The sequence below is a fragment of the Rhineura floridana genome, chromosome 17, assembly GCF_030035675.1.
Source record: "Rhineura floridana isolate rRhiFlo1 chromosome 17, rRhiFlo1.hap2, whole genome shotgun sequence".
Classification (NCBI taxonomy): domain Eukaryota; kingdom Metazoa; phylum Chordata; class Lepidosauria; order Squamata; family Rhineuridae; genus Rhineura; species Rhineura floridana.
The window spans coordinates 13,420,813-13,445,751 of record NC_084496.1 but is presented as its reverse complement, the minus strand read 5'-3'; the positions used below and the strand labels follow the sequence as shown (position 1 = coordinate 13,445,751).

The window sequence follows — 24,939 nt, the reverse complement described above, 5'->3', positions numbered from 1 at the left end:
TTATGCTTAGTCTGGAGAGAGCTAAACCACAAGCCTGGATTGGGTCAACATGCTAAGCCAAACTATGGTTTAATTTAGTATGGTGCAGCAGCAAAACCACCCAGGAGGAGCAAAGTGGCCATGAGCTCCTCTCTTGGAACTTGTACGTTCATGTCAAGCCAGTATGAACTCAGGACAGTATTGAAGAAAACCCAGCCTCAGATCTCATCATGGCAATAGGAGTGCCACGTGTTAGGTTCAAGAGTGACCTTGGAGAGAATTTTTGAATAGCTTCCAATTTAGCAACTTTTGCCCAGCCCCCCATTTCTCCACTGTACACTGCCTGGCTAGCTATAGATGCACTTCTGTTCCTAGTATTTTGCTTCTGTAAACTATATAGGTTCCTTAGTTTTGTTGTGGAACTTTAAAGTAGGGCTATTATTATTATTGTTATTAATATTAATATTATTATTGTTATTATTATTAATATTAATATTAATTATTTATTAGGTTGATGGTTACCTATTGTTCGTATAAAGCCTTCCGGTGGTGTGGACTGCAGGAGTTTGCCATCCCTGACAACGTGCTGGAAATTGTTTACGGGCAAACTATCTGCTGGATTGGAACCTTCTATTGCCCGCTCCTCCCCGCCATTGCAACAATAAAATATTTTGTCGTCTTTTACATTAAAAAGGTATCTGATCTGTGTGTGCCTAATATTGCCTAGGAGTAACTGTAATTGCAGTTTTAATCATTTTTGTCCTGTGCCTGCTTTGTAAAAATGTAAATTCCTATGGAATAAAACATTTAGGGAGGAGTTGCAGAACAGCCGTTTTCCTCTTGTGCAAATTCCTTACTGTTTCTCTTCAATCACTCTTTGATATAGAAGTGGAGAACCTGTGGCCCTCCAAATGTTGTTGGACTGCAATTCCATTCCTGACCGTTGACCACAGTGGCTGGGGCTGCTGGGGTTGGGAGTCCAACAACTTCTGGTGGGACGGCACAGGTAGTTCACCTCCTGCTATAGGGAACGGCCATGGCTCAGTAATAGAGAATCTGTTTTGCACGCAGAAGGTCCCGGGTTCAATCCCAGCATCTTCAGGTAGGACTGGGAAAGACTCTGCCAGAAATCCTGAAAGCCACTGTAGACAGTACTGAGACTACTGAGCTAGATGGACCAATGGGTCTGACCTGAGATAAGGCAGCTTCCCACGTTCCTAGCGAGTCCTACATAATGAAGTTAAATATTGTAGAAAAGTCAAATGTGCTTTCAGCTCCCATCTGTCGTACAAGCAGGAAAGTGAGATAAGCCTGTCTGTTCCTGCTGTAAAATAAAGGTTTTCTGTGCATTTCATAGGGCAATGCACAGGAACAGCACAGTCAGGGAGGGAGGAAAGCAGTTGAAAATCTGTTCTTAGGAAGATGCTACAAGCTGTTAAAACCTTGTAGCAAAAATTCCAGAGGGTTTCATGTTAGATCATCTTTTAAATTAGGGTAACAAACTCAGAATCCTTAACAGTATGTACAAGTATTTAAATGGTTGAAATTGGGTTCTTCGGAGTGCCATGAGCCAGACCTTCAGTAGAGGAATATGTGAAGGAAGGCTGTGGATCAAGTGGCAACTCAAACAGTGGGAATTGTTGACAGGTCATTGGGATGAGGGTGTACTTCCTCCTTCCCATTTCTTTTCCCAAAATGCCCCCCTAGGCTACTTGCTGATCAGGGGATTGCAGAGATTGAGTGAAGGAGCTGCTGCCCTTCCTGGGGCCCAAACATGTTTCCTTTGACACCTGGACAGTGGAGGCTTGTACATTAGGACGAATGGGGCGCTGCCTTATCAACTTCAGTCTGCCCTCAGCCAGCTCCCAGCTGCCTTTGCTCTTACTTAAAACCTTTCTAGAGGGTGGCACTGACTGTCAGCTTGGTCTCAGTGCTGCACCTTATAAACTCAGCAGGGAGTGGGGAAAAACTAGAATGAGTTGGCTGTCCCTGTCATTGACTCTGGCTGCACCTACTGTTTGGGCTCCCTGCCTTCTGCCCTACTAGTCCCAATAGGCACCAGCCACCACTGAACCTGGGCTGAGATCTTTTCTTCTCTCTAGATAAGTCTGATGCATACATGTAAGCCTTCAACACGGCCCTTTAGAGCGTCCAGCTCCAACTTTTTCTTCCTGGTGGTGCTTTTGATCGGCCTCATCTTAGCTTTCATTCCATTGGGAATCAGCATGACGCAGTAAGTAGTCCTTTTAGAACACACAGTGTCTGCATGTGTGTTACTCACAGGTGGTAGTAGAATTGGATAGGAGCCACAGAGGAGAGTCTTGGACAAAGGCAGGAAATGGACTGGAGTGGCCTCATCGAACATTTCCTGCCTTCGCATGCTAGGTGGCGCTAACTGCCCACATAATGGACTCATACCCCAGGAAAACACACAGTGTCTGCAGCTGGGAGGGAAGTGGACTCAGCACTCCATCCTGGGTCTGTCCAAAACTACTTATGTGCACATGTCCAGTATTATAAGTTGTGATGACGACTTATTTCACAGTGGAACTAATAAGAATGAAAAAATTTGGAGACTGAAAGCCTAGAAAAACAAAAAGATCTTTGCTGGTGCTTAACAGACAATTTATATGGGTATCGTAGTAGCCTACCTGGGAGGAAAGTTTCACAAGCAGAGTATCTCAACCAAAAAGGACCTCTCCTCCCAGTTGCCAGAGGGTCTGGTTACCCATCATCTGAAGGGCTGTTCCTGCTATAAGGGGGCACTGGAGTAGGGCCCCTGTGGAAGATCTTGGTGTACAGGCAGGTTGATGTGGGGGAAGACGCTGGTGTGCAAGTTTGGTACCATTTATTTTGTGTATTTTCTCTCTTCCCCTTCTAACAGCATCCCCCCCTCTAAAGCGTGTGGGCCTTTTATGAATTTTAACCGTTCATGGGACGTCATTGAACATACAGCTCATCATTTCCCCGTCGTATTGCGGAACATCCTGAATAGCATTGTATCGGAAGCATTTGCAGTACCTTTCTTTATGGCTGTCTGGTGAGCAGCTGCCAGGCTGGCCTGGGCCTCTTTTCACATTACTCTTCAGTGTTGCCCGATGTCAATAGAAGAATGTTCCCAGTGCGCTGCTTGTGAATCATGTTCAGTGTAAATGTACCAGATTTATTTTTAAAAAGTACTGCTACGTATAGTGCAAACTTGTCTACTATGTACATTGAAGGCTTTCACTAGTTAGAAACAACTTTGTGGAGTAACTGATGTCTTTGTTAAGAGAATAGACTGCTCTGGTCTAGATGGGCAAAGAGCTTGAGCTGATATAAGGCAGCTTCCTGTGTTAAATGCACAAAAGAAGTCAATGGCTAGTTATTAAGATGATGACTGAATTTATATCTCTGCCTTCCCCCCCAAAGGAGCAATCAATCAACAAAAACGGAATAACTAAAAAAGCATTCTAAAAACAGTTAAAACATTCAAAAATTATAGTCACAGTTAAAAATTGTCCCTAAACATCAGTAATGTTGTTTTTCAGATTAGATTGTTGAAAATGGTAGATAAAAACCAGAGCACTCAATTATTGCTCTGTATTTGTATGACTATGCCTGCTTCTCTGAACATCAGGAACTCTGGCTACTATCGGAGACAGATTACTGGGCTTGTTTGGCTCTTGGTCTGTCTGATAAAGTTGTTCCTGCATTTAGTAGCTTGGCTTATCTTTATAATTTTAGGAGTCCTCACTATTATTTTGTATGAATCTTCTGGATAGTGTTTTACAAGGGTGGGCCTGCATCCGTATTAAGCTGCTCTAAAGTGTGTGTTTTCCTTATTGCTTTTACAGCCTTATTATGTTTTATTTCATTGCATTGGCTGGAGCACATAAACGGGTTGTTAATCAACTCAGAGAACAATTAATCATGGTAAGTTGCCAGTGGCATCTATTCTTCATCTCCTCCCCCCCCAAACCCCTAATTCTACATCTACAGCTATCCTACCAGTCTAATGTGTGATGAGCTGCACTGTGTTTTTTAAGCCTGTTAGATACTTGTTGTATGCACAGGTATGATCGTATGAGCAAGCTGACAAAATATGATGGATGTTGTATTAATAATTCCAGCTTTGGACAAAATATTCACAATGGGATGTGAACCAAAGCCATTGCATTGTGTAATTTACTGAACAGTGTTTGATGAGTGATTTGTAACTTGTGGCCTATACTCTGCGCAAAAATACTGGAAGATCATGTTCAATAGAACGATACTAGGCCCTGAAATTATCCAATAATAAACGTGGCATGAGTTCGCAGGGTTTTTAAAATACTTTTTCTGCATCTTCAAAATGCTTTATACTGTTTTCTCTTTAACCTAAATGGCTAGGAATATGTTTTTGGGCTGCACAGAGAGCCACAAAGGTAACCTGCATCCCTTAAAGTCCAAGGCTTAGACTGTGACATTATTATGGAGTATCTGAACACATTCATTATGGTTCAGCAAGGCAGGGAGAGTTGTATTGTGCAAAAGCTGCAGGTGGGAAGTTTGGCCTGCACTGAGGAGTAGCAACCTGAAGAGGATTTTTATAGGAAGTGGAAGATGGTTGGTTGGCCTCATCAACGGAGCCCTGGGAGGATGTTGCCCAGAGGTTTCTGCCAGTTTGCTTGAAGAACCTGTGGTCACCACCTCTGACTAGGACACGAGTCAAGAGCTGGTGCCTACAGGTATGTTTTTTTTTAATGAAAATATTTGTATGCGTTACTGGATTCTGAAGTAACTGCTATTTGATCAGTTTGCCTTTGCTAGATTAAGGGAGGGAACCAGTTGTTGGACTTCAACTCCCATTGGGTCTAGCTAGCATGGTCAATGGCCAGAGAAGATGGGGACTGTAATCCAGCAATGTCTGGAGAATCACAGGTTTGCTGCTTAGGTTTTGTCTGATATGGTCTTGCACTTTTATTTTATAGAAGCGTATATATTCTGCTTACTGTATTTTTCCCTAATTACTGCCTTAGGAGAGTCGTGACAAACTCTTCCTGATCAGGAAACTGACTGAAGCTCATAGACTTAGCTGAGGAGACGGTTGCGTTCAGAGCTGAGTTGCCTTTTAATGGCTGCTGCATTTGGAGTCATTTCTGTTTGCACCTACTGCTTAAAGGACACTAAAACAGAAGAAATCTGCAGAACCTTAACCTTGAGCAAGTAACTTGGGACCTGATCGTTGTAGACTGGATTCGACTAGTTCAGCTCACAGATATGGGTGTTATTGCTTAGGCATTGTTCATGTATGGTGTCCCCATTGTATACAGCCTTGGTATACTCTGTTTTATTTCTGTTGGCATTATTTCTGTTGGCTGGCATGCCTAAACAAGTTGTTGATCAACTTGGGGAACCATTTCTTAAGTTGCTCTGTTATGCTTTTCATTGAGCATGTGTCCAATTTTTACAGGATTTCTGTATTTTTTCTGTTTTTGCAGAATTAAATGACTTAATTCTGCACAAAATCTCTACTATAGTAGGGATCTTTGTGATGTACCTTAATTTTCATTGTTTACAGTTTAAGCCTTCATGTCTTCCAAGAGTGTTGTAAAACAAAATAATTCTTCACTAAGAACTTTGTTGTGAACTGTCTTATGCGATTTGTTACACATAACCTTTCTTGGGTCTGGAAGCTCTTTGTAAAAGGTTTTCAGTGTTAACTATATCATTCCTTTTGTAAAAACTTCTATTTGCCAATTTTACTTAATAACACATAATAATAACTCTATTTCTAATGACAGTACCCAATCTGGTCCTGTGTTGAATCAGCCACATGATATGCAGAGGAATATAGTCCTAGTTCTGTGCTGCTTTGGTGGAGAGGCTTGGTTGATCTTCTGTACATCCTTGTGGAAAGGATTGAGTGCCTGCCTTCAATCAGTGGCTCACAGTATAAACCAGACAATATCACTCCGCCAGTTAGTTAGATTATGCATAGTAGATAGCTTTGATGGAAGACAATAGGTGCCTCCGTGACTCAAATATGCTCATGTGGTTCTAGGCCTTTCATAGAAACAACTTAAGTCCAGGGATGGGGAAGTTGTGGCCCTCTAGCTATTGTTGGACTACTGGGGCTGATAGGAGTTAGAATCTAACACGTGGAAGGCCACAGGTTCCCCACTCCTCTCTTCACTGGGTGCAAATATAAGCTGTAGAAGACATGTAAATACTGACAGCATTATGCTTTAAACTGGATATGTGTAGATGTTTAAGACACTAGGGTGAAACAAAGGATTTGCTGAGTTGGGGATGGGAGAGGGAAGTGTTGAGGTAGGTTTCCTACCCAGTGTGAGTACCTCTATTTTAGAAGCTTTGTAACTGTGTACTCAGAATCCTCAGGAAACTTGGCTTTTCAAGTTATAGAAGCATAGTGCAGTAAGGTTGCCCATCAAGTAACAGCCAGATCCTTAGATGGTGTTAATTTACTGTGCTCCAATTAAAACCAGAACTTTGGTAACTGGGGGCCTTATTAGGGAACAATATTTTCTTCTTCCACTTCTACTCTGTGTAAGCATTAATATTGTAGCACCTGACACATTTAACTCAAGTGGTTCTTAACACACACACACACAATTATTTCTATATAAATGGTAATATATGTATTAATGCTAATAAATACACTGGATGCTTTATGGAAAGTTTCCTTTTATTTATCTTTGGCTACATTCTTCAGCTCTGACAGAATCTATTACTCAAGGGCTACCAAGCTAGAGCATAATGTTAAAAATACTTAAAAATCATGAGATAACCAGAAAGCATATTTGCAAACCACAGGGCACAATCCAACCATAGTTAAACACTTAAGTCTGCTTTCAAAGGGACAGCTGTAAGGAGTTATGTATTCAGCCATTTTGTCTTCATCTCTGAGAGTGGTGGAAGATTTGGGCCCACAAAAGGAAGTACTTCACAGAATGCCTGGCTGAACAACAGAATTTGCTACTATAAGATATGGTGGCAGCCACCAATTTAGATGGCTTTAAAGGGGGATTAGGCCAATTCATGAAGGAGAATGTCATGTCTAAAAACTATTGACACTAATCTGCAACCTGCCCAGGTACAGAAGCATTCAGACCATACTAAAACCCACATTTTCCTCATTGGAATTGTCCACTAGTAGTCCAAACCTGATTGGTTTGCACTTACTTTGTACTCAAATCAAACATTTTGCTCATCCATTCTTGTAGATGTACCCTTTTTTGTTTACAAACTCTCCCTCCCTCCTTCTCGTCTTGTTGTGTGGCTGATTGGTTCAGAGCAGATGGGAGGGGGTGAGGGAGCCTGTGGGAACCGACAGAAGCAGGAAGTGAGACAAAGCAACCGGCATCCCTCCTTGGCAGTCCCCTTTTCGGTGTACAGTTGGTACTGGAAGCTCCAGGTCATGGGAGGGGAAAGGGGTGGAAGGCAGCGATTGGAGGAGAACATATGGATGAGGGTGAATTAATGGAGGCACGAGGGGCTTACATTACAGAGTATACAGAGGTATAGATGAACCCTCTGAATGCAAGTTACTGGAGAACAGTGGTGGGAGAAGGCTATTGTGCTCATGTCCTGCTTGCAGTCCTCCCCAGAGATCTAAGAAGAGCCTGCTGGATCAGGCCAAAGGGCCATCTAGTCCAACATCCTGTTCTCACAGTGGCCGGCTGGATGTCCCAGTGGGAAGCCCGCAAGCAGGGCCTGAGCATAAGAGCCCTCTTCCCACCTGCAATTCCCAGCCATGGACAGTAGAGGCTGGTCACTGGGAAGCAGGATGCTGGAGTACACAGACCTTTCTTTGGATTCAGCAGGGCTCTTCTGAAAATGACAAAACATTTCAAGAGCTCTCACATTAGGGGTTAAGCTTTTTTAAAAATCAGAGCTTAGGCTCACAGATTTCAAGTCTATGGGCAGCACAGGCAGATTCTATTCAAAAGACAGCTAACCACAATCTTTTAAGACGATTTCTAAGGTGGAAGCAGCTTTATCATTGTGATTTTTTTATCAACTTTCAACATTACAAAAATAAAAACAAGCCCTCTTTTTTGTACCTGACACAAGCATAAGCTTCTAGCATTGGGCAGACATCACTGAAATTTGAAAGAAATACAGGGAAAATGCATTTCTTAGATCTTAATGGAATGACTTAATTTCCATAAAAATGACAAATACTGTATTAAACAAGTGCAAAGCAGAGTATAAAAGCAGTGGTTATCATAGCTTTAACCCAGGAAGAAAGAGATAGGCCAACAATTGTATGTGGTTCTGTTTCAGGGTTAGGGATCTGGATTAAACTGACTGGGGGAAATGAGAGAAATAGACTATTTGCCCGGCGCAGATACCCTCAGTTCCATGATCCATGTCTCTTCTCAGCTGGAGAACTGGAGGGGGTGAAGCACATTGCAAAACGGCTTTAGAAAGGGAGAAAAGGACTTGGCAAGGCTATGATGTGGCTCAGATATAAAATTGCTCTCAAGTGTACAAGGGAAAGAATCCTTGCACAAACAAACAAACTTGATCAAGTAGTTCCTTTGCTTTGCAGACTTTCCATCCCAACAAGGAATGTTAGAGCACATGGAGATAAGTAAAATCTTCAGCAGTGAGACACACAAGAACAACTTCACTACCCTTTACAAGGAAGACTTTTTTTAAAAAAAACCTTTGAACCCCTCCTCTTCCCATATGATCTCTGCCCAGTAAAAAAGAAAAAGGGATGGGTGGGTATAGTTTGATATTCCCATGCACCCCTAAAGTTTGCAGAGATCACAACTATTTTAAAAGCCCAAAAGGTATTCCACTCTGGCCAAATGAAAACCCATCCAAATAACCACCACATAGTTTTAAGACCCAGCTATTCAAGCACTCTCAAACAAGCACATGCATCTGAAGTAAGCCCAAGCAAGAAACTTGTCCCATGAGTTCCAGAATTCTGAAGGCTGGGCTTTTGCAAACATCCCAGGGGGGAGGGTTGTCTGTAAGGGTGGGGCAGGTACTTCACACTTTTCTGCATTCTTGGGGAAATGTGGATTTACTACACAGATGATGTGAACAAGGTGTGCTTTCAGCCAACCTTAACAGCATTGGGGATGAGATGCTTTCTGAGATATGCAGGATTCAGTCATTGTTTCCTCTCCTTTGCTACCTTATCTGAGTGGTCAAACCTCGTGGTAGAAAAAGGCTACTGATTCATCAGCCATTTATACTTAATGAGTGTGGAAGAGTGTGTCTGCAGCCTCCAGCCCCTCCCCAGATGCTAGTGTGTTCAGCAGACTCCACCTTCTCAAACCCCCTGTATTGGAAGGAGAGCTTTCAGTATCCATGCTTGGGTTTCTCCCTTCCCCATTGCTGCTTCTGAAAGCTATAGAGAGGGCATGAATTGGCAGAAATCTGTGGGGGGAGGGAGGCAGAGAGCAGATCGTCAGTGGGCTCCAAACACAAAAAAGGGCTGCTGTGAATCTGTCCTTAGATCAGATGTGGGGAACTTTTGTCCCTCCAGATGTGGCAGAGCGACAGCTTCCATCATCCCTGGCCAATGGCCATGCTTGCTGGGACTGATGGGAGTTGTACTTCAGCCGCAGTTGGAGGGCCAAAGGTTCCCCACACCTGCCCAAATGTTGACATGCATACTGGCCATGTGCGATTTGCATCTGTCTTAAGGGAGCCTCCATGCATAGCGCCTCCTCCACGGGAACCTGCTCCAGGGTTCACATACCCACAGAGGGAGCCCCACACAGACATCCATAAACACACAAGGCCCCCTCCAGACTGATGCCAGTCAATGTGTCCCTGGGGGTGGGGGATCTGATCCCTGGGCACAATTTCTATGGCTGAACTACCCTGTGGCACTGTGATGATGCAGCACTCTCATCTTAGAAGCATCTGGAGTATTAAATTCGTAAAAATGCAAAGTTATTTGTAAACAGAATTAAGGAAGTTTTTATACCTTGGATTTTTACTATGTTGACAGAACATCTCTTGCTGCATGGTCTTCTCTTCTGGCATCATCTTCAGAACTTTCTGAACGAGAACATCTATGCTGGAGTCAGCATCTTCCTCCTTAGTGTTGCTGCTCTAGGGCGAAATGGACATGTAGATAACATACTAAGATGATATGTATATTTCTGCTGGAAATGCTAAATTAGCCCCAATTTGGACTCCTACAGAGGAGTTTTTCTATGCCAGACTTCAGGACTGCTGGATCTACTTTGCAGTTTACAAGAACCCCAAGATCTATCAATGAAAGCCAGATGTTTAAATATGCGCATGCAGTTCTGTAAAAAGTTATAGTGGAGGTATAATCTTTTAAAAATGGACAGCTTGGGTGAATTTGCACAATAAACAGTGTGCACCATTCCAGTGCTATAAATAAAAGGTTGACAAACATATATTTAGCACAGGAGAGATGATTTAATGGGAACAGTGTCTACTTAGATTGCATAAAGTTACAACAGGTAGCTGTTTGCATCAGCGTCCATTATAGATCACCATAATTAGATCTACTGCTTGTGGTGTCCACCTCTTACGTCAACATGGGGTTGCCAACATGGTGCCCTCTAGACGTTGCTGGACTTCAACTTCCATCTGCCCCAGCCAGCATAGCCCAAGTGTCAAAGACAAATGGGGGTTGTAGTCCATTGACATCTGGAGGGCCACAAGTATCCCATTCCGTCCATCTGACAAAAAGTATTATTTATAATCATGCTGGGCTTCTGAGAAGATACACTGCTTCTGTGGCATGCAGAGACTCTGTGCCTCAGAAGTCCAGTATGACAAGTAACCTACGGTGGAGATGAATTTCTCTATGTACGCGCCTTCTGACCATCCTGAGCAAGACCTCCCTGAAGAAGCATCACTCTAGCGCACTGTGGGAAATTTATATGAGGGATCTGATCTGCCTGATGATGACTGCAGTGCTGCTGCCATCTGCCACCAGGAAACCTCCCCAGAGTAGGAGAGGACCCATCAGAAGACCCTTTCTCAAGAACCCTCTCAAACCGAAAGGCGGCACTGCCTCTCACTACATTTTCTCAGGTGTGGCTCAAAAGACTGAGAAAACTAGAGAAGAAGGAGCTACTGCACAAGTAAGAGGCACAGTGGGCAGCTGAGGCTGTGCCACGCCAATAAATCATGACTGCTCTTCCCAATTTTAAAAGATGTGTTTGGCCTAATTCTGTAGCTTCCAATTTTACTGAGAAGTTCAGAGCTGGAACAAGATGCCTCATCCCAAAAGCAGTGAAGATGTCATTAAACGCAGAACTTCAAATGCCATACCATCTGTTCATGTAGGCTGGTTAATGATCTGGCACTGAAGCTGCTAGAGGCAGATGAAATGGTGAATTCCTCTTCTGATTGCTCACTTTCCAGTCCTTCTAAAATAGCTGCGGTTATAACAGGGGATCCTGGATGTTGCTCTTCAGAAGCTTCACACACACAGCAACTGGGTAGTTCTGAACATCTGCAAGCACCTGGTGTCACTGGTAGAATATGCATCATTTGCTCATCACAGGACTCTCCTAAAGGAAGGTCCTGCATCTGCGCTTTACCGGGAGAATCCTCAACATCACTGCCCCCTTCTTCACTTGAAGAAAATAGCTGGGTGAAAAGATGTTTATTTTGGTTTCCCTCATTTTCATCTACAGTCATAGACCCGTTCCTAGTCATACTCAGTGATATGTCTTGATCCATTTCCTGGCAAACCTGGTACAGAAAAGATGATCCATGCTTGACCACAGGAATACAGCCGTTGTTCTGATCCTCTTGAAGACAAGCCCCAATCCCAGTGGATTTATTGGCAGGGACAGTTGATTGAGTTGCATCTTCAGGGCCTCTTAAGTTATGCTGGCTGCAATTTTCTGAGTGACTTTCTTGATTACTCCTGGAGCTCAGGATCGGCTGTCTCCCAAAAAACTTGCTCGACGGACAGTTCTTTATGTTTGGAATTGTTTCAGTGGGTCTGAGAGATGACTCTTCCCTTTTGATTTTAAACGTTTTATGGGAATGGTCAGCAGAATTCTCATTTTGCTGAGAGAGTGAGAAGTTCTTCCATTGAGCATTTGGCTGTGCATCTTGGTGTTCAGATATTGCTAAAGAGGCTCTAAGTATACCTTTCTTAAATGCTTCATTTTGTCCAGTTTGCGAATATGGAGCTATAGACATTCTGTCCACTGAGCTTATATCAACAGATTTAGGAAGCGTTCTCAAAAGAAGCCTCTTCGATTTCGACTTTGAGCTACTAGAAGTCTTCGAAATGTCAGATGATCTCTTTTTAACTTTCAAATGTTTTCTCTCTTGATTTTGTTTGGTCCTGAAAGACAGCAGAAAATGAAAACATTTTAAAATCCCATCAGCTTTTTTTTTTAAGAAGGACTTCTTGAGAAGCAACGGGGGGAAAAAATCAGAAGATTAGAGCGACATCCCAAACCACTCAGCCATGAAACTCCCCGGGTGACCTTGGGCTGGTCATTGTCTCTCAGTCTAACCTACCTCACAGGGTTATTGTGACGATAAAATCAGGAGAGGAAGAACTGTGTTTGTATGCCACCTTGAGTTCCTTGGAGGGAACGTGGGATATGTAATAAATAAATAAACAAATGAAGTAAAAATGTCAGGCGTGTCCTCAGCCTTTCTAGAAACACTCCCACAGCCCAACCAATCAGGGATTGTGACAGCAATGACACCCACATTCTACACACACATACACACAGGCAGCAGAATTTATGGGAAGGGCACCTCACCTCTCTCACCACACACCCCTATATCACTACACACACAAGATGATGCCACAGTGCCCCCACTTCATCAGCTCCAATGGCATCGCCAGCAATGACCCCGGTGTTCAGTCCCAGCACTAGAAGAAGGTCAACCACACACATGAAATGAGACGCTTGCTTTGCCTGAAGTTGAGCCAAGAGCTTCATTGGAGTTAGAGAGAAATCTAGCATCCTAACCTAAGAGAACAGAGCAAATACAGTATCTGGTAATAAACTCACAGGATCCCTTCATCGTATCACCTGGATGGAAAACCCTAACAATCCCAGGGATGGCTTGTCCACTGTCAAAAGAAGATGCCAGGGCACCAGGCGCCCAGAGAAAACTGATCCACCAGCTGCAAGGGTGCAAGGAAAGGAAATCAGGAATAGTTTTCTGAAAGACACAAAGCAAGGAAAAGAAGAAGATGGAATCCCAGAAGGACAGAAAAGATTGTGGGACATGTGAAATGGTTTGACTATACGCAAATTGGGGAGAAGATTTCTTTAAAAACGCCAACATGTTATCAAGCTTTCATACCTTTGTGCTTCGTCTTTATGGGAATGTGTGGTGGAAAGACATCGCTTGCTGCCACTATCCAAACTCTGAACGCTTTTTGCATCTTTTCTCTCTGGAGATGAAACACCTTGAGTTGTTCCCATTTTTCTTGGAGAGACATCAGAAGTCTGGGGAGGGAGAGAAAATCAACAGAAATTCTTGAGAAAGAAATCCTTTGTCAGTCGAGTGCGACAGAGTGATGTGTTCACAAAAGCTGCCCACTCTTAACTCTAGAAATAAGAAGATGGCGGAAATATTGTTGGCCAATACGATTGTCAGAATGCAAGAAGTAGCCAATTTCTTACTGTATGGGCAAGACGTGAAGAAGCAGTGACAGATTTTAGGGGAAATGCTCAGCAATTTCATGAATGAGTGAAAGAGGATGACTTGATACATACAGCAGCCACAATTAGCTTGGAAGCCGATGAAACGAGTCTCTGTACTTCCGGCAACATACATGAGGAAGCAGCAATGTGTAGATTGGCGGGGGTGTTCTGCAGTTGTTTTTGCCTAACGAAAGACAAAGGTCAAACAAAAGGCAGGTTTTTACAAGCAGGGCCAGTTTTGGAGCCCCCAGGCAGATGGGTAGGGTGCCTGGCTATGACGATGGCGGCTGTGCTGAACAGAGCTGTGGGTCACATTCTCAACCTCACTGCTGGAGTCGCTGGCTAATCATCTGCCTACAAATGGTGGCTGGGGAGCGATGATGAACGGAGCGATGAGCCCTCGTGTGTGCAAACTCTCCGATAGGGACATAGGAAGCTGCCTTCTACTGAATCAGATCGTTGGTCCATCTAGCTGAGTATTTTCTACATTGACTAGCAGTGGCTCACCAACCTTTGAGACAGGGCTCCCTCCCAGCCCTAGCTGGAGATGCTGGTGATTGAACCTGGGGCCTTCTGCATGCAATGCATACTACTGAACTACGGCCCTTGCCTGGTGCCACTGGCTTAAATATGATGGTCCTGCCCTTGATGCACCCATGTTGGGGGCAGCATAATTATGATGGCAAAGCTGCAGAGTTTGTGTATGCAGCTCATCACTGTTCAGTGCCACCCCCACTATGGGTACGCAAGCACCCAGCTGGCCACAGTAGCAGTGTCTTGGTACTGAAAGGAACAGACCCAGGCTGGACAGCCCTACAGTGGCTGCCTCTTATTTCCCCCAAAACACCTATGGCCCCCAAAGTAGCATGGCTACATTTGCAGTGGGGCCCACAGTAGGCATGGAGTGGGAATGATGGGGGCTACTGCAAGCCACCCATGCCTGTGCTTCTCTTTTCAGCGCTGACTCTTTAATTCCCCCCCATTTGAATTAAAAATCTTGGCATCAGAGCTGCCCCCCGCCCTAGCATTTACCCAACCGTGCTGGGTGCTGATGTTGGGCCTGACTACAAGAGCAATAGCTTTCTGTAAAAGAGTCAGGATTTGCAATTATACACCTACTGTCAACTCAGAATGAGAAGATCATAGGAACTAGCTGCCGTTTTGCACAAACTGTGGCGGTGTCCAGAGTGTCCCTGTTCTGTTCAACCAGCAGCTGTGATCATGCGAATCCCCAGATCCACTGGCAGTAGCTCATTGTCACTGCCCTCACAAGTCAGCTGCAGTGGGGCAGGTGAGTGTGTGAATGCAATCGGTTTTCTTTCATATGCTCAACTGCTATCATTTCAGGAAGGACATACTTTGATATCGCTCATAGACATACATCTACTTCACAGCGTACTAGCAGTGAGTGGGGGAGCAAGGGTTTCTGCTGATTGTTAGACAACAATTGGATAGCAATGTTTTACCTTTTTGTACTCTTTGCTTTGCCCTCATTTGTTCTGTCAGGTATGTAATCCTACAAATAAAGAGGCAGACCATATTATTAGTTTGTCTAATGTAAGTCAAACCACTAGTTCCTTTGGGAGCCCAGAAAACCATCTAGTATGCCTATTTCAATTTGGATTTTGCAGATATAGAAAGGCCTGCAGCGAATAAGCAGAGTCCTAGGGAGCAAGTGCTCTACTCTCAAATTACTAGGCAGCAGGGAATAGTTCTATTAGCATCAGAATGGGATATGCAAGAACATTATTCCAGCCATTTTAGTTATTAAAATGTCAAATGTGCTCTATTGTTAAAATCATATTTGTTACTACATAATACAGCCATGAGAGTTATACAGCCAGCTTATTGTACAGCCAGCATGGATTTTTCACATTCCACCATGTTAAATTGAAAATACCCCCCATGCCATTCTGATGATTTCCATAAGCTCATTTCAAAACAAAATCTTACAAAACTTATAGTCCTGAACTCATAAATGCTTGCTTAACAACTCTCTATTTTCATGGCAGTACACAAAACAGTCAGACAGAAGCAAGAGTTCAAAGTCTAAAACAAGGGAAAAAATCCAGATCCCTGTTGGACTTTTTTCTGTCAGTGGTCTCATAATTTGTTGAAATTAATTAAAAATCAGCCATGTTCACAGAGTACCTGTAATCCTATTACTGACCTTGTCCCATACTCTGACCTTCATCTTCTGCAGTTTAAAAGTTTAAAAAAACGCATGGCTGATTTTAAATCAATTTAAGAAATTTAACATCGAAGTCTATGATAGCACAGGGCATGCTCAGTAAGAACCATCTGTCAGTGTTCTAGAAACCAGACTAACAGCTGTTTGGCTTGGCTAATCAGGGGCCACATCCATGCCAGACATTTTTTCCACTTTAGACAGTCATGGCTTCCCTCAGAGAATCCTGGGAAGTGTAGTTTGTGAAGGATGCTGAGAGGAAGGAGACTCCTATTCCCCTGACAGAGCTCCAGTGGCCAGAGTGGTTTAACAGTCAGGCCCTCTGACTGAAGTTCTGTGAAGGGAATAGGGGGTCTCCTAGCATCCTTCACAACTACTCTTCCCTGGATTCTTTGAGGGAAGCCATGATAGAAAGTGGAATGAATGTCTGGTGTGGATGTGGCCAGACAGCTTTGATTTAAATTTGGGTGGGAGACTACATGTGCCTGCTGTAGAATAAAAAGGTGGGGGAAACCCTGAAAAAAGCCCGATAGTGTTCACAATCTTTCCCTTTTGGAAAAGAAAGGGGTTTTCCTTCTGCCCAGTACCCACCCCCCAATCTCCTCCCCCTCCCCCGGGTCAGTTTTGCCTATCCTAAGCATGATTGCACAGAAGTAAATCCCACTGAACTCAATAAGCATGCAAATTATAAAACCTGCCTCTCCCCTCCAACTCTCCTCCCCTCTCTGCTCCTGCTCTCCCTCCCTCCCCCTTCTCCTGCTCCCGTGGTCAGTTTCACCTATCATAACCATGGTTGCAGAGGACTAAATCCCATTGAACTCAATCAGCATGCAAATAATCAAACCAGTCTTTTACCTCCCCTCCCGCTCCTCAACCCCTCCCTGCTCCGGCTCCTCCTCCCCTGTGGTCAATTTCACCTATCCTAAGCATGATTGCAGGGAAGTAAATCCCATTGAACTCAATAAGCATGCAAATTATCTATTTTCAGCAAACTTGCACAGGATCCCAATTCTTACCTCCCAGATTCAAAAGCAGAGAAATTCACTAATAGGCTAAAAAAAACCCTTGCGGTTTAAGAACATACCTATAGCCAACATATTTCTATCAAACTTTAAAAAGCAGGGAAATTGGGCAGCTATAGTGAATGCACCAGGGGAGCAGGAGACCCAACATACAAATCTGTAAAAATGCAAACACAGTTGGTTTTTCAAAGTCCAGTCCATTTCCTGTGTAGCTTGGAAGTATTTGGTAACATGTGCCTCTGAGCATATGGTGAGTGGTGGCAACAACTGCGATCAGGACTGAATCTCCAAAGATGGAGAATTACATTTTTTGTATGATTTTTGGTGTTCTTCCTACTTTGCTTTTCTGTATTACTCCTGATTCTACAAAGAATCTAATCTAGATTCCCTCATTTCCCTGTATTTCCCTCATTATTCATCCTAGAAATCTGTGCCAAATTTATTTCTATTAATTTCAAAGCCTTTTTATTGGTAAATGGCATATGATGAAGATAGCCTTTTGGGTGCATTAACAGTTGAATCTGAAACTGCAGTTTGATGTACAATTAGACCGATTACAATACGTTGCTACTTAAGCAGTAACTCTAGCTGTTGCAAAAAACAAACTTGGCCTACCCAAGATGCATGTTTTCAGCCTGCTATGCTCAAACCACTCCACTTTGCAATTGTTTACTACTCTCAAGCCTCCTCCGGAGAATGGAGGAAGGGGAGAAGGGGTTGACTGGTTGGAATCAACCAGTTTTCTTGCCGTTTCCCTTTAATTAATTTGCTTGCCAACAATACATTCTTTAACCCTCCAAACCTTTGTTTCCTGTACAGTAATCCCTCAATTTTAGCTCTCCAGCCTTCTCCTCACACTTTCTGCATGGCATACTGTATCCCAACCCTTTGCCAACGTCCCCTTGCACATGGGGCTTTCCTTTAGAAAAACCTAGCTTTTGCACCAGCTGATGCCTTGCAAATACCCTTCTAGTCTTCATGGGGAATGTTTTTAACACTTTCCCTGATCTCTAACTCCATCCACCTTTATACATGCTCCCACCTTCAGCTACATTCTTAAATCACCTAGGCAAATCTGTTTTGTTCCCGTCAGGCAGCAGAAAAGAAAAAACTTTCTCATAGTATTATTTAGACAACACTTCATTTCAATTTCAGTGAAAGAATCTATAACATCTTCTGGGGTCTCTTCTTCGATTCCTTGGGCTTCATTTTTTTTTCCTTGGGAGTCCTTAAGACTCCTTACCTGGGATTAATGTCATCTCTTACTAGTTTCCTCATACCAATCAAAAATAGGCATTCCATTGAGTCTGAGGTATTTTGCTGCCTCTAGACTCAAGGGCTCCACAGAGGTGAACAATTTTATCTAAATCAAAAGTTCCCACCAGGGGAAACTGTAAGTCTGGACTATCCCTAATTAAAAGATTCCATTCAACCAAAATCTGAAACTTCGATGGCCAGCATTCTTATACATATAAAAGCTGGTGTTCCTTTGGGCAGGGTCCCTCCACCCCCCTTTTCCCTCTCTCTCTCTCACACACGGGTTTTTCCACACAGGAGAGGCTTATATGGGTTTTTCCTTTAATTCAAGAGAAGCTAATTTCAGTCTGATCATGGGGTCTGCTACGTCACAGCAACACACACCTAATCCCCAGAGGCAAGACTGCGTGACGACCGCACGATATGCATTTTCCAACTGTTAGATCTGCCTCATAAATCGGTGAAACACCAGGAATGGGGAGGGAAAGTCATTCTGCCAAACCTCCTTTTGCACCTCAGGAGAAAACTCAAAACGCACAAGAGCACACAGCTCACTCACTCAAATCACAGCAACGGCAGGGAAGGAGGGTAGGGTAAGTTCAATCACCCCCACTGAGCCACGAGGTGGCCAGAGGTTATATATTCCTTTCACCCTAGAGCATGTAGCTCATTTTGCTCATGTAGCTCACTCGCTCAACTGGCAACAGGGATCCATTTGCAAACACAGCTTTCAATTTTAATCCCTCTTCCCAGAGAAAATAGTTAAGGCTTCAAACACATGTATACATTTTCTTTCTTTCTTTTACTTACACTATCTACTTACATAGTGAGTTCAGCAGACCTGGCAGCAAAAGGTCAGATAGTGCAGTCCCGAACAAGAGATGGCCCAGGCAGCACGGGCAATCCCCCGCTGACAGCTCCCACAGAGATTTCAAAAGGTCTCCTACCTGGGGTGGCACCAGGGAGTCAGTGGTGGATAGTCCAGACTGCTGGTTCTCAAGAGAGATGGATAATCCAAGACATGGCACCACGAAGTGTGCAAGAAAACAGAACTTCACGTTGTGTTGAATCAACAAGACCTGCTACAGCATTTTTATTAAAGGAAAGCCAAACAAAGGAAACAAGCGGCTGCTTGGAGAGAAAATTCAGGCAGGCATAAGCCCCACCCCCAAGGTTCTCTGACTCAACACTTTTCCGTACATTCTTATAGTTTTCTTTCAGAGGCAAAAAGAAAGTTGCTTTCTCATCATAACACAAACATTTTAGGCTACCAGGGTAGAGCATCAGGGTGACATTTGGAAGGTTTCAGTGTCACTCTCCCCATCTCCCCCTTCGTACTTGCAAAGTCTTGACCAAAGTTGGGGCCTACAAATTTTTATTCCACAGAAGGGTGGGCATGGTACATTAAAAACAAAGCACATCAAGAAATTTGCTAGAATTTCTTTCACCTCCCCCTATTTTATCTTGTGCAAACTGAGACACTCCTCAAGTCCACTGGAGACTATTCTGCAGAACAGCCAGTGCCATCATCCCACCATTGTTTTTGGAGTGTTTTTTAGTGTAAATTATGCAAAGTGCTGCTGTACTTCACATATCTACAGAAACAGAAGCAAAAGAAAATAATATACCGTATGAAACTTCAGTAAAATTGCAAAGTAAATCAAACATATTTAAAGTAAATATCTGAATGATATCAACTATCTTAATATTGTTGCATCCTCTCTGCTAAAACAATCCCAGCACAGCACATGCCTTCTTTCTGTTATCTGGGCTGATTGCAGGTGTTGCCACCACTCTCCATATGCTCAGAGTCATGTGTTACCAAATTTTTCCAAGTTACACAGGAAGTGAATTAGACTATGAAAGACCAACCCAATTGTGTTTGCATTTTGACAAATTTGTAGGGCAGTCCAATATCTCAGAGAGGAGGTCATCTCCTGCCTCCCTGGTGCATTCACTATAGCTGCCTGATTTCCCTGCTTTTTAAAGTTTGATAGAAATATGCGCCTGGCGCCGACACTATCATCTTTTCGGCGCCAGGTTAAAACCTTTCTCTTCTCTGAGGCATTTTAATTCCTGTTAATTGTAAATTATTATATTTTGATTTTAGACTGTACAGTTTTGTGTACAGTTTTGTGTTATTTTTATTGTATTTTTAATGTTCACCGCCCAGAGAGCTGTTGCTAGTCGGGCGGTATATAAGCTTAATTAAATAAATAAATAAAATAAATAAATATAGATTCTTAAACGACAATGGTTTTTTTCCTATTAGTGAATTCATATTTGTTTTATCTCTTTTAGTTTTTTTATATCCTCTCACCAGCTGCTTGTCTTTGGTCTGTTTCCCCCCCCCAGAATGTCCTAGACATTACATAATTTTGGGGGGGGTGTGTGGGGGGATAGTGGCCATAAAAACTGACAGCCCTAATTCCCCCACCCCACCCCACCTATCTTCCAAGAAGCTCAAGATGGCATACACGGTTCTCTCCTCCCATTTTATCCTTGTAGCAACCTGTGAAGATGGCTAAGCTGAGACAGATAGCAGCTAGCCCAAATTCATCCAGTGAGCTTCATAGCTGAGTGAGGATTTGAACCAAGATCTCCCTAATCTTAGTCCAACACTCTCTCACTCCACCGGACTGGCAGGGAGCTGCCACATTCAATGGGAGAAGGGAAGGGAGGAAGTATGCAATCTTGAGAATCATTCATGTCAAACCACAGTTTGGCATTATATATTTATTATTAAATTTATATGCCACTCTTCCTCCCAAAAGGAGCCCAGGGCGGCAAACAACAAGCAATAAAACAATAAAAACATCTTTAAAACAATTCCAATACACATGCAGATAGCTCTCCTCTTAAAAGGCATGTTGGAAGAGGAAGGATAACAGAGAAGGCACCTAACACTAAAGGCCCAATTCCTATATTGTACGGAATGGTAAAATGGTAGCCCCAGTAGGCCCTTACCTGCAGAGCACAGTGATTGACAGGATATACAAGGGGTGAGACAATCTTTTCAGGTCCCCTGCTGTATAACTCTCTATATACCAAAACCAGCACCTTGAACTTATTATGTGTAAATGCACTCACTGAGTGGATATAGATAGCCATCCCCCATATGGTGGCCATTTGTAAATTTACCCAGGGGTGCATGCAACAATACCAGACCCAAAGAGAAAGTGAACTAAGCAAAATGCTCTCAGTGACAGCTCTCCTCCCATAACTATAGAACAAAGAAAGTCATTTATCAGCATGAAAACTCACTTATATTGCGAGCATGCCAGTTTAGTTGGGTGCTTTGGTTCAAATGTGAAATATGTATTAAAAAGGTGATATACATAAAAAAATAAGCAGAGGAATATAAAAGGGTGATTCTTAACATTACTTGTGCCATCTTTTTAATAAGCTTTTCCAAATCCTTTTGCTTTTCTGGGCTTTTCTGGACTTTTCTGTTACATTCTTCAGTGCTGCCTACATAGGCACGTAGGGATGCTTCCAATTTAATATCAGCAAAGTTATGCTCCCGCTTTTCCTTCTGCTCAACCAAAACTGCAGGATGCTGCAAAACAATTAAAAATAAGATCCATAGAAATCTATTCAGAATCATATAAGGGCATCCTGAGAAACTCTTTAAAAAAGTTAATAGGCTCAAACCTACAAAACTGGGCCACAAGTTTACCATACATTTAAAGCCCTTTATTATATCACTTTAAACAGTCATGGCTTCCCCCAAAGAACCCTGGGAACTGTAGTTTGTTAAGGTTGCTGAGCGCTGTAGAACTTAGGAGACGGAACTACCCTCACAGAACTACAATCCCCAGAGTGGTTTAAAATCAATCCCAGGGAACTCTGGGAATTGTAGCTCTGTGAGGGGAACATGGGTCTAGTAGGAAGGTGGGGGGGGGCTCTGGCTGAGAGCAGGAAAAGGTTGGTGGGGCAGTGCTCCATTCGCCGTAATGGACCAGCCTCCACTATGTGCAACAGATGCAATTTTGAAACCCCCACGTACAATAACAAATGCTTACCAAATACAAACTTTCTGCCTCATCATGGATGACTCCACATGAATCAAACAAATCTTCTTTTCTTTGCACATCAACATAATACTTTCTAAATGGGGGGAAAAACACTTTCTGATTGTAAGTCATAATCACCATCATTTTTAGGACAGAAACACACCCAACCTGCTCCCTGTGCAATCACAACATTCAGAATCACAAAGCTATTGTGAAGGGCTCAGGGTGTTGAGATGCTTCTACTTCCCTATCTAACTGCAGTAGAACTGAAAGGTCATTTATTGGCCTCAGATAATGGCAGAAATGTTACCGAGCGGGATGGAAAGGACAGATCTCTAAGGCTGCAATCCTACTCATACTTACCTGGGCATAAGTCCCATTGACTTACCTCTAAGTAGATAGGCCTGTTCTGTGAAGTACCTGCTAGGGAGTGGGGAATGAGGATAGGGGTGGCCATCCTGCACAGATTTTACAAAGTATAGGGCCACATCCTGCCAGCCAATGACTGTTCTTGCTTGCCCCTTAATTTTGTGCTATGTAGATACATAACTAGGGTTGCTAGATCTCAGGGTTTGACCTGATGTTCCAAAGTTGCCGTTTTCATCTCAGACGCTGCAGGCAATAGTGTAAAATCTCAAGGTGCAGTCCCTAAAGGAAGAAAGCCATTATCCTCAGGACTGATCCCTACACTAAACTTTAGCAACTGAAGATAGGGCAAAATGTTGCATAAAACATGTTGTGCATCAAATGTGGGCTGCAATCTAGACACTCTTGTTGAGGAGCAAGCCCCACTAAACTTGAGAGGACTTACTCAAAAATACTCTTACTCAAAAATAATGTATAACAGCAAGCTGATAGTTACTTTATATATAGGAATACCTCGCATTAACGTACTCAATGGGACCAGAGCGAGTACGTAAACCAAAAATGTCCTTAAAGTGAAGCACTATCTTTTAAAACTTTTTTTACCTCTCCTTCACATGTAGCCTCAAAGCCCTGTGCTAAATCCTCTGCTGCTGTGCTGCCGTGTCTCTCAGCTGATCGCAATCGCGCCTCCCAGCTGATTTGCAGTGGCGCAATCGCATCTATTTCCACCCCCATGCACAGTTAAGAGTCCGTAAGTGTGAAGCAAAGATACGTAAACAGGGGCATGGTGGAGTATGGAATATATCCGTAAAAGTGAGTGTACGTTAAGTGAAGGTCTGTATAGTGGGGTATTCCTGTATCCTGGTACAGTTTACTGACCATATCGTACAGAAATTATGGGAAAGTTTTAAATTTTTTTAAAAAATGGACTCACAGAATCATAGAATAGTAGAGTTGGAAGGGGCCTACAAGGCCATCGAGTTCAACCCCCTGCTCAATGCAGGAATCCAAATCAAAGCATTCCCGACATATGGCTGTCCAGATGCCTCTTGAATGCCTCCAGTGTTGGACAGCCCACTACCTCTCTAGGTAATTGGTTCCATTGTCATATGGCTCTAACGGTTAGGAAGTTTTTCCTGATGTCCAGTTGAATTCTGGCTTCCTGCAACTTGAGCCCATTATTCTGTGTCCTGCACTCTGGGACGATCGAGAAGAGATCCCGGCCCTCCTTTATGTGACAACCTTTCATGTACTTGAAGAGTGCTCTCATATCTCCCCTCAGTCTTCTCTTCTCCAGGCTAAACATGCCCAGTTCTTTCAGTCTCTCCTCTAAACACAGTTTTATACTAGCTCAGACCATATTGATAATGCATTAATTTATTAACTAATTATTTAATTTTGAAATTTTGATTACTGTACCATTTACTTGTTAATTATTTTAAACCTATAATTAAGGGTGCAATCCTATTCTGAGTTCCCTGAGAGTAAGCCCTATTGGACAAAATGGTTCTCTGAGTAGACATGGATTGTTAATGGTTGCTTTTAAATTAATAATATTAATAATTATTATCACTAATTATATTAACCAATGGTTACTAATTTGTTAGCATTAATAAAATAACCAATAACCACTAGGTACTGGTATGTTTGGGTTTTTTGTTCGTTTAGGGTTGTACTGTTTTATTAAATTGCACTGCCATTTGTTTAACACGGTGCCGTATTATAGTGCAATTTCTCACTTTCATCATTACATATATTATACTTGTTATTCTGTAAGTCGGTTAGGCACTGTCTTGCGTATTAAGTGTTATATAGATATATTAAATAAAATAATAAATAATATAATTATCATTACGTTAATTAATACATATTAATAAATTAACAATAGTTTAAAATCAATATTTATCAGTGAGTGATTACATTTCTAACCCCGTTTCCCCAGCCACTAATGTACTCTCCCCGAGTCCTTACAGCCTGTGGGCCACCGAGCGAGCGAGTCCCCACGCGGACACTGACCCGCCCGTCACTCCCGCCATCGCTTCTACCGACCAAGTCGGGTTTGCGCTCGTCTCCACCCAGGTCCGCGTTATATGGTCGCCATGACAACCGCTGGAGGACGCGCCTCGCAGGGGATTGACGAGCATTTCCTCCAATAGCGAAAGGAAAACTCTCGAAAGGGGGCGAGGGCCAAACTAGCCAACAGGAGAATGAGAGGAACATAGAGATACTAAATATATAGAGAGAGAGATGCCCGCTTTGTGTACAGAAAGAGCCCTGGTAGGAGAACCTGTTATTGCCAGGCTGGGATAGAGTTTGATTTCCAAGTACTTTGACCAGCCCTAGTAAGCGCCTTGACTGGTGTGTGTGCGCGCGTGTGTTTGTTCGCGCGTTGTACCCCGTCAGACAACAAAATGTCCGGGGGCTTAGGCCACCCCAGTTTGAGTAGTTACTTCCTCTCCCCCCGCCCTCCGCAGAAGAAAAAA

The 24,939-nt window shown here is 43.1% G+C and overlaps 2 protein-coding genes across 5 annotated transcripts in view; one reads left to right on the top strand and one right to left on the bottom strand.

The window, feature by feature from the left end:
* TMC7 (transmembrane channel like 7) overlaps window positions 1-6,635 on the top strand; it is a 28,541-nt gene extending 21,906 nt beyond the window's left edge. For both annotated transcript variants that reach the window (XM_061599313.1, XM_061599314.1), the window contains exons 12-16: window positions 490-673; window positions 2,082-2,212; window positions 2,864-3,019; window positions 3,816-3,894; window positions 4,980-6,635. In XM_061599313.1, coding sequence (XP_061455297.1) covers window positions 490-673; window positions 2,082-2,212; window positions 2,864-3,019; window positions 3,816-3,894; window positions 4,980-5,039 — 610 coding nt within the window. In that variant the 3' untranslated portion in view covers window positions 5,040-6,635. The remainder of the gene's footprint in view (window positions 1-489; window positions 674-2,081; window positions 2,213-2,863; window positions 3,020-3,815; window positions 3,895-4,979) is intronic.
* Window positions 6,634-24,579, bottom strand: LOC133371677 (uncharacterized). Of its 3 annotated transcripts, none has more exons than XM_061599316.1 (9): window positions 24,428-24,579; window positions 22,100-22,184; window positions 21,460-21,633; window positions 15,074-15,123; window positions 13,680-13,791; window positions 13,264-13,409; window positions 11,248-12,280; window positions 9,920-10,047; window positions 6,634-8,357 (listed from the first exon to the last, which is right to left on the bottom strand). In XM_061599316.1, the coding sequence occupies exons 1-9, from the start codon at window positions 24,490-24,492 to the stop codon at window positions 8,321-8,323; spliced, it is 1,830 nt and encodes a 609-aa protein (XP_061455300.1). In that variant the 5' UTR covers window positions 24,493-24,579; the 3' UTR covers window positions 6,634-8,320. The 3 variants fall into 3 exon arrangements, with proteins under 3 accessions (XP_061455300.1, XP_061455301.1, XP_061455302.1); XM_061599317.1 differs by having other exon boundaries at window positions 24,473-24,578; XM_061599318.1 differs by lacking the exon at window positions 6,634-8,357 and having other exon boundaries at window positions 9,950-10,042.
* Between the last annotated feature and the right edge of the window lie 360 nt (window positions 24,580-24,939).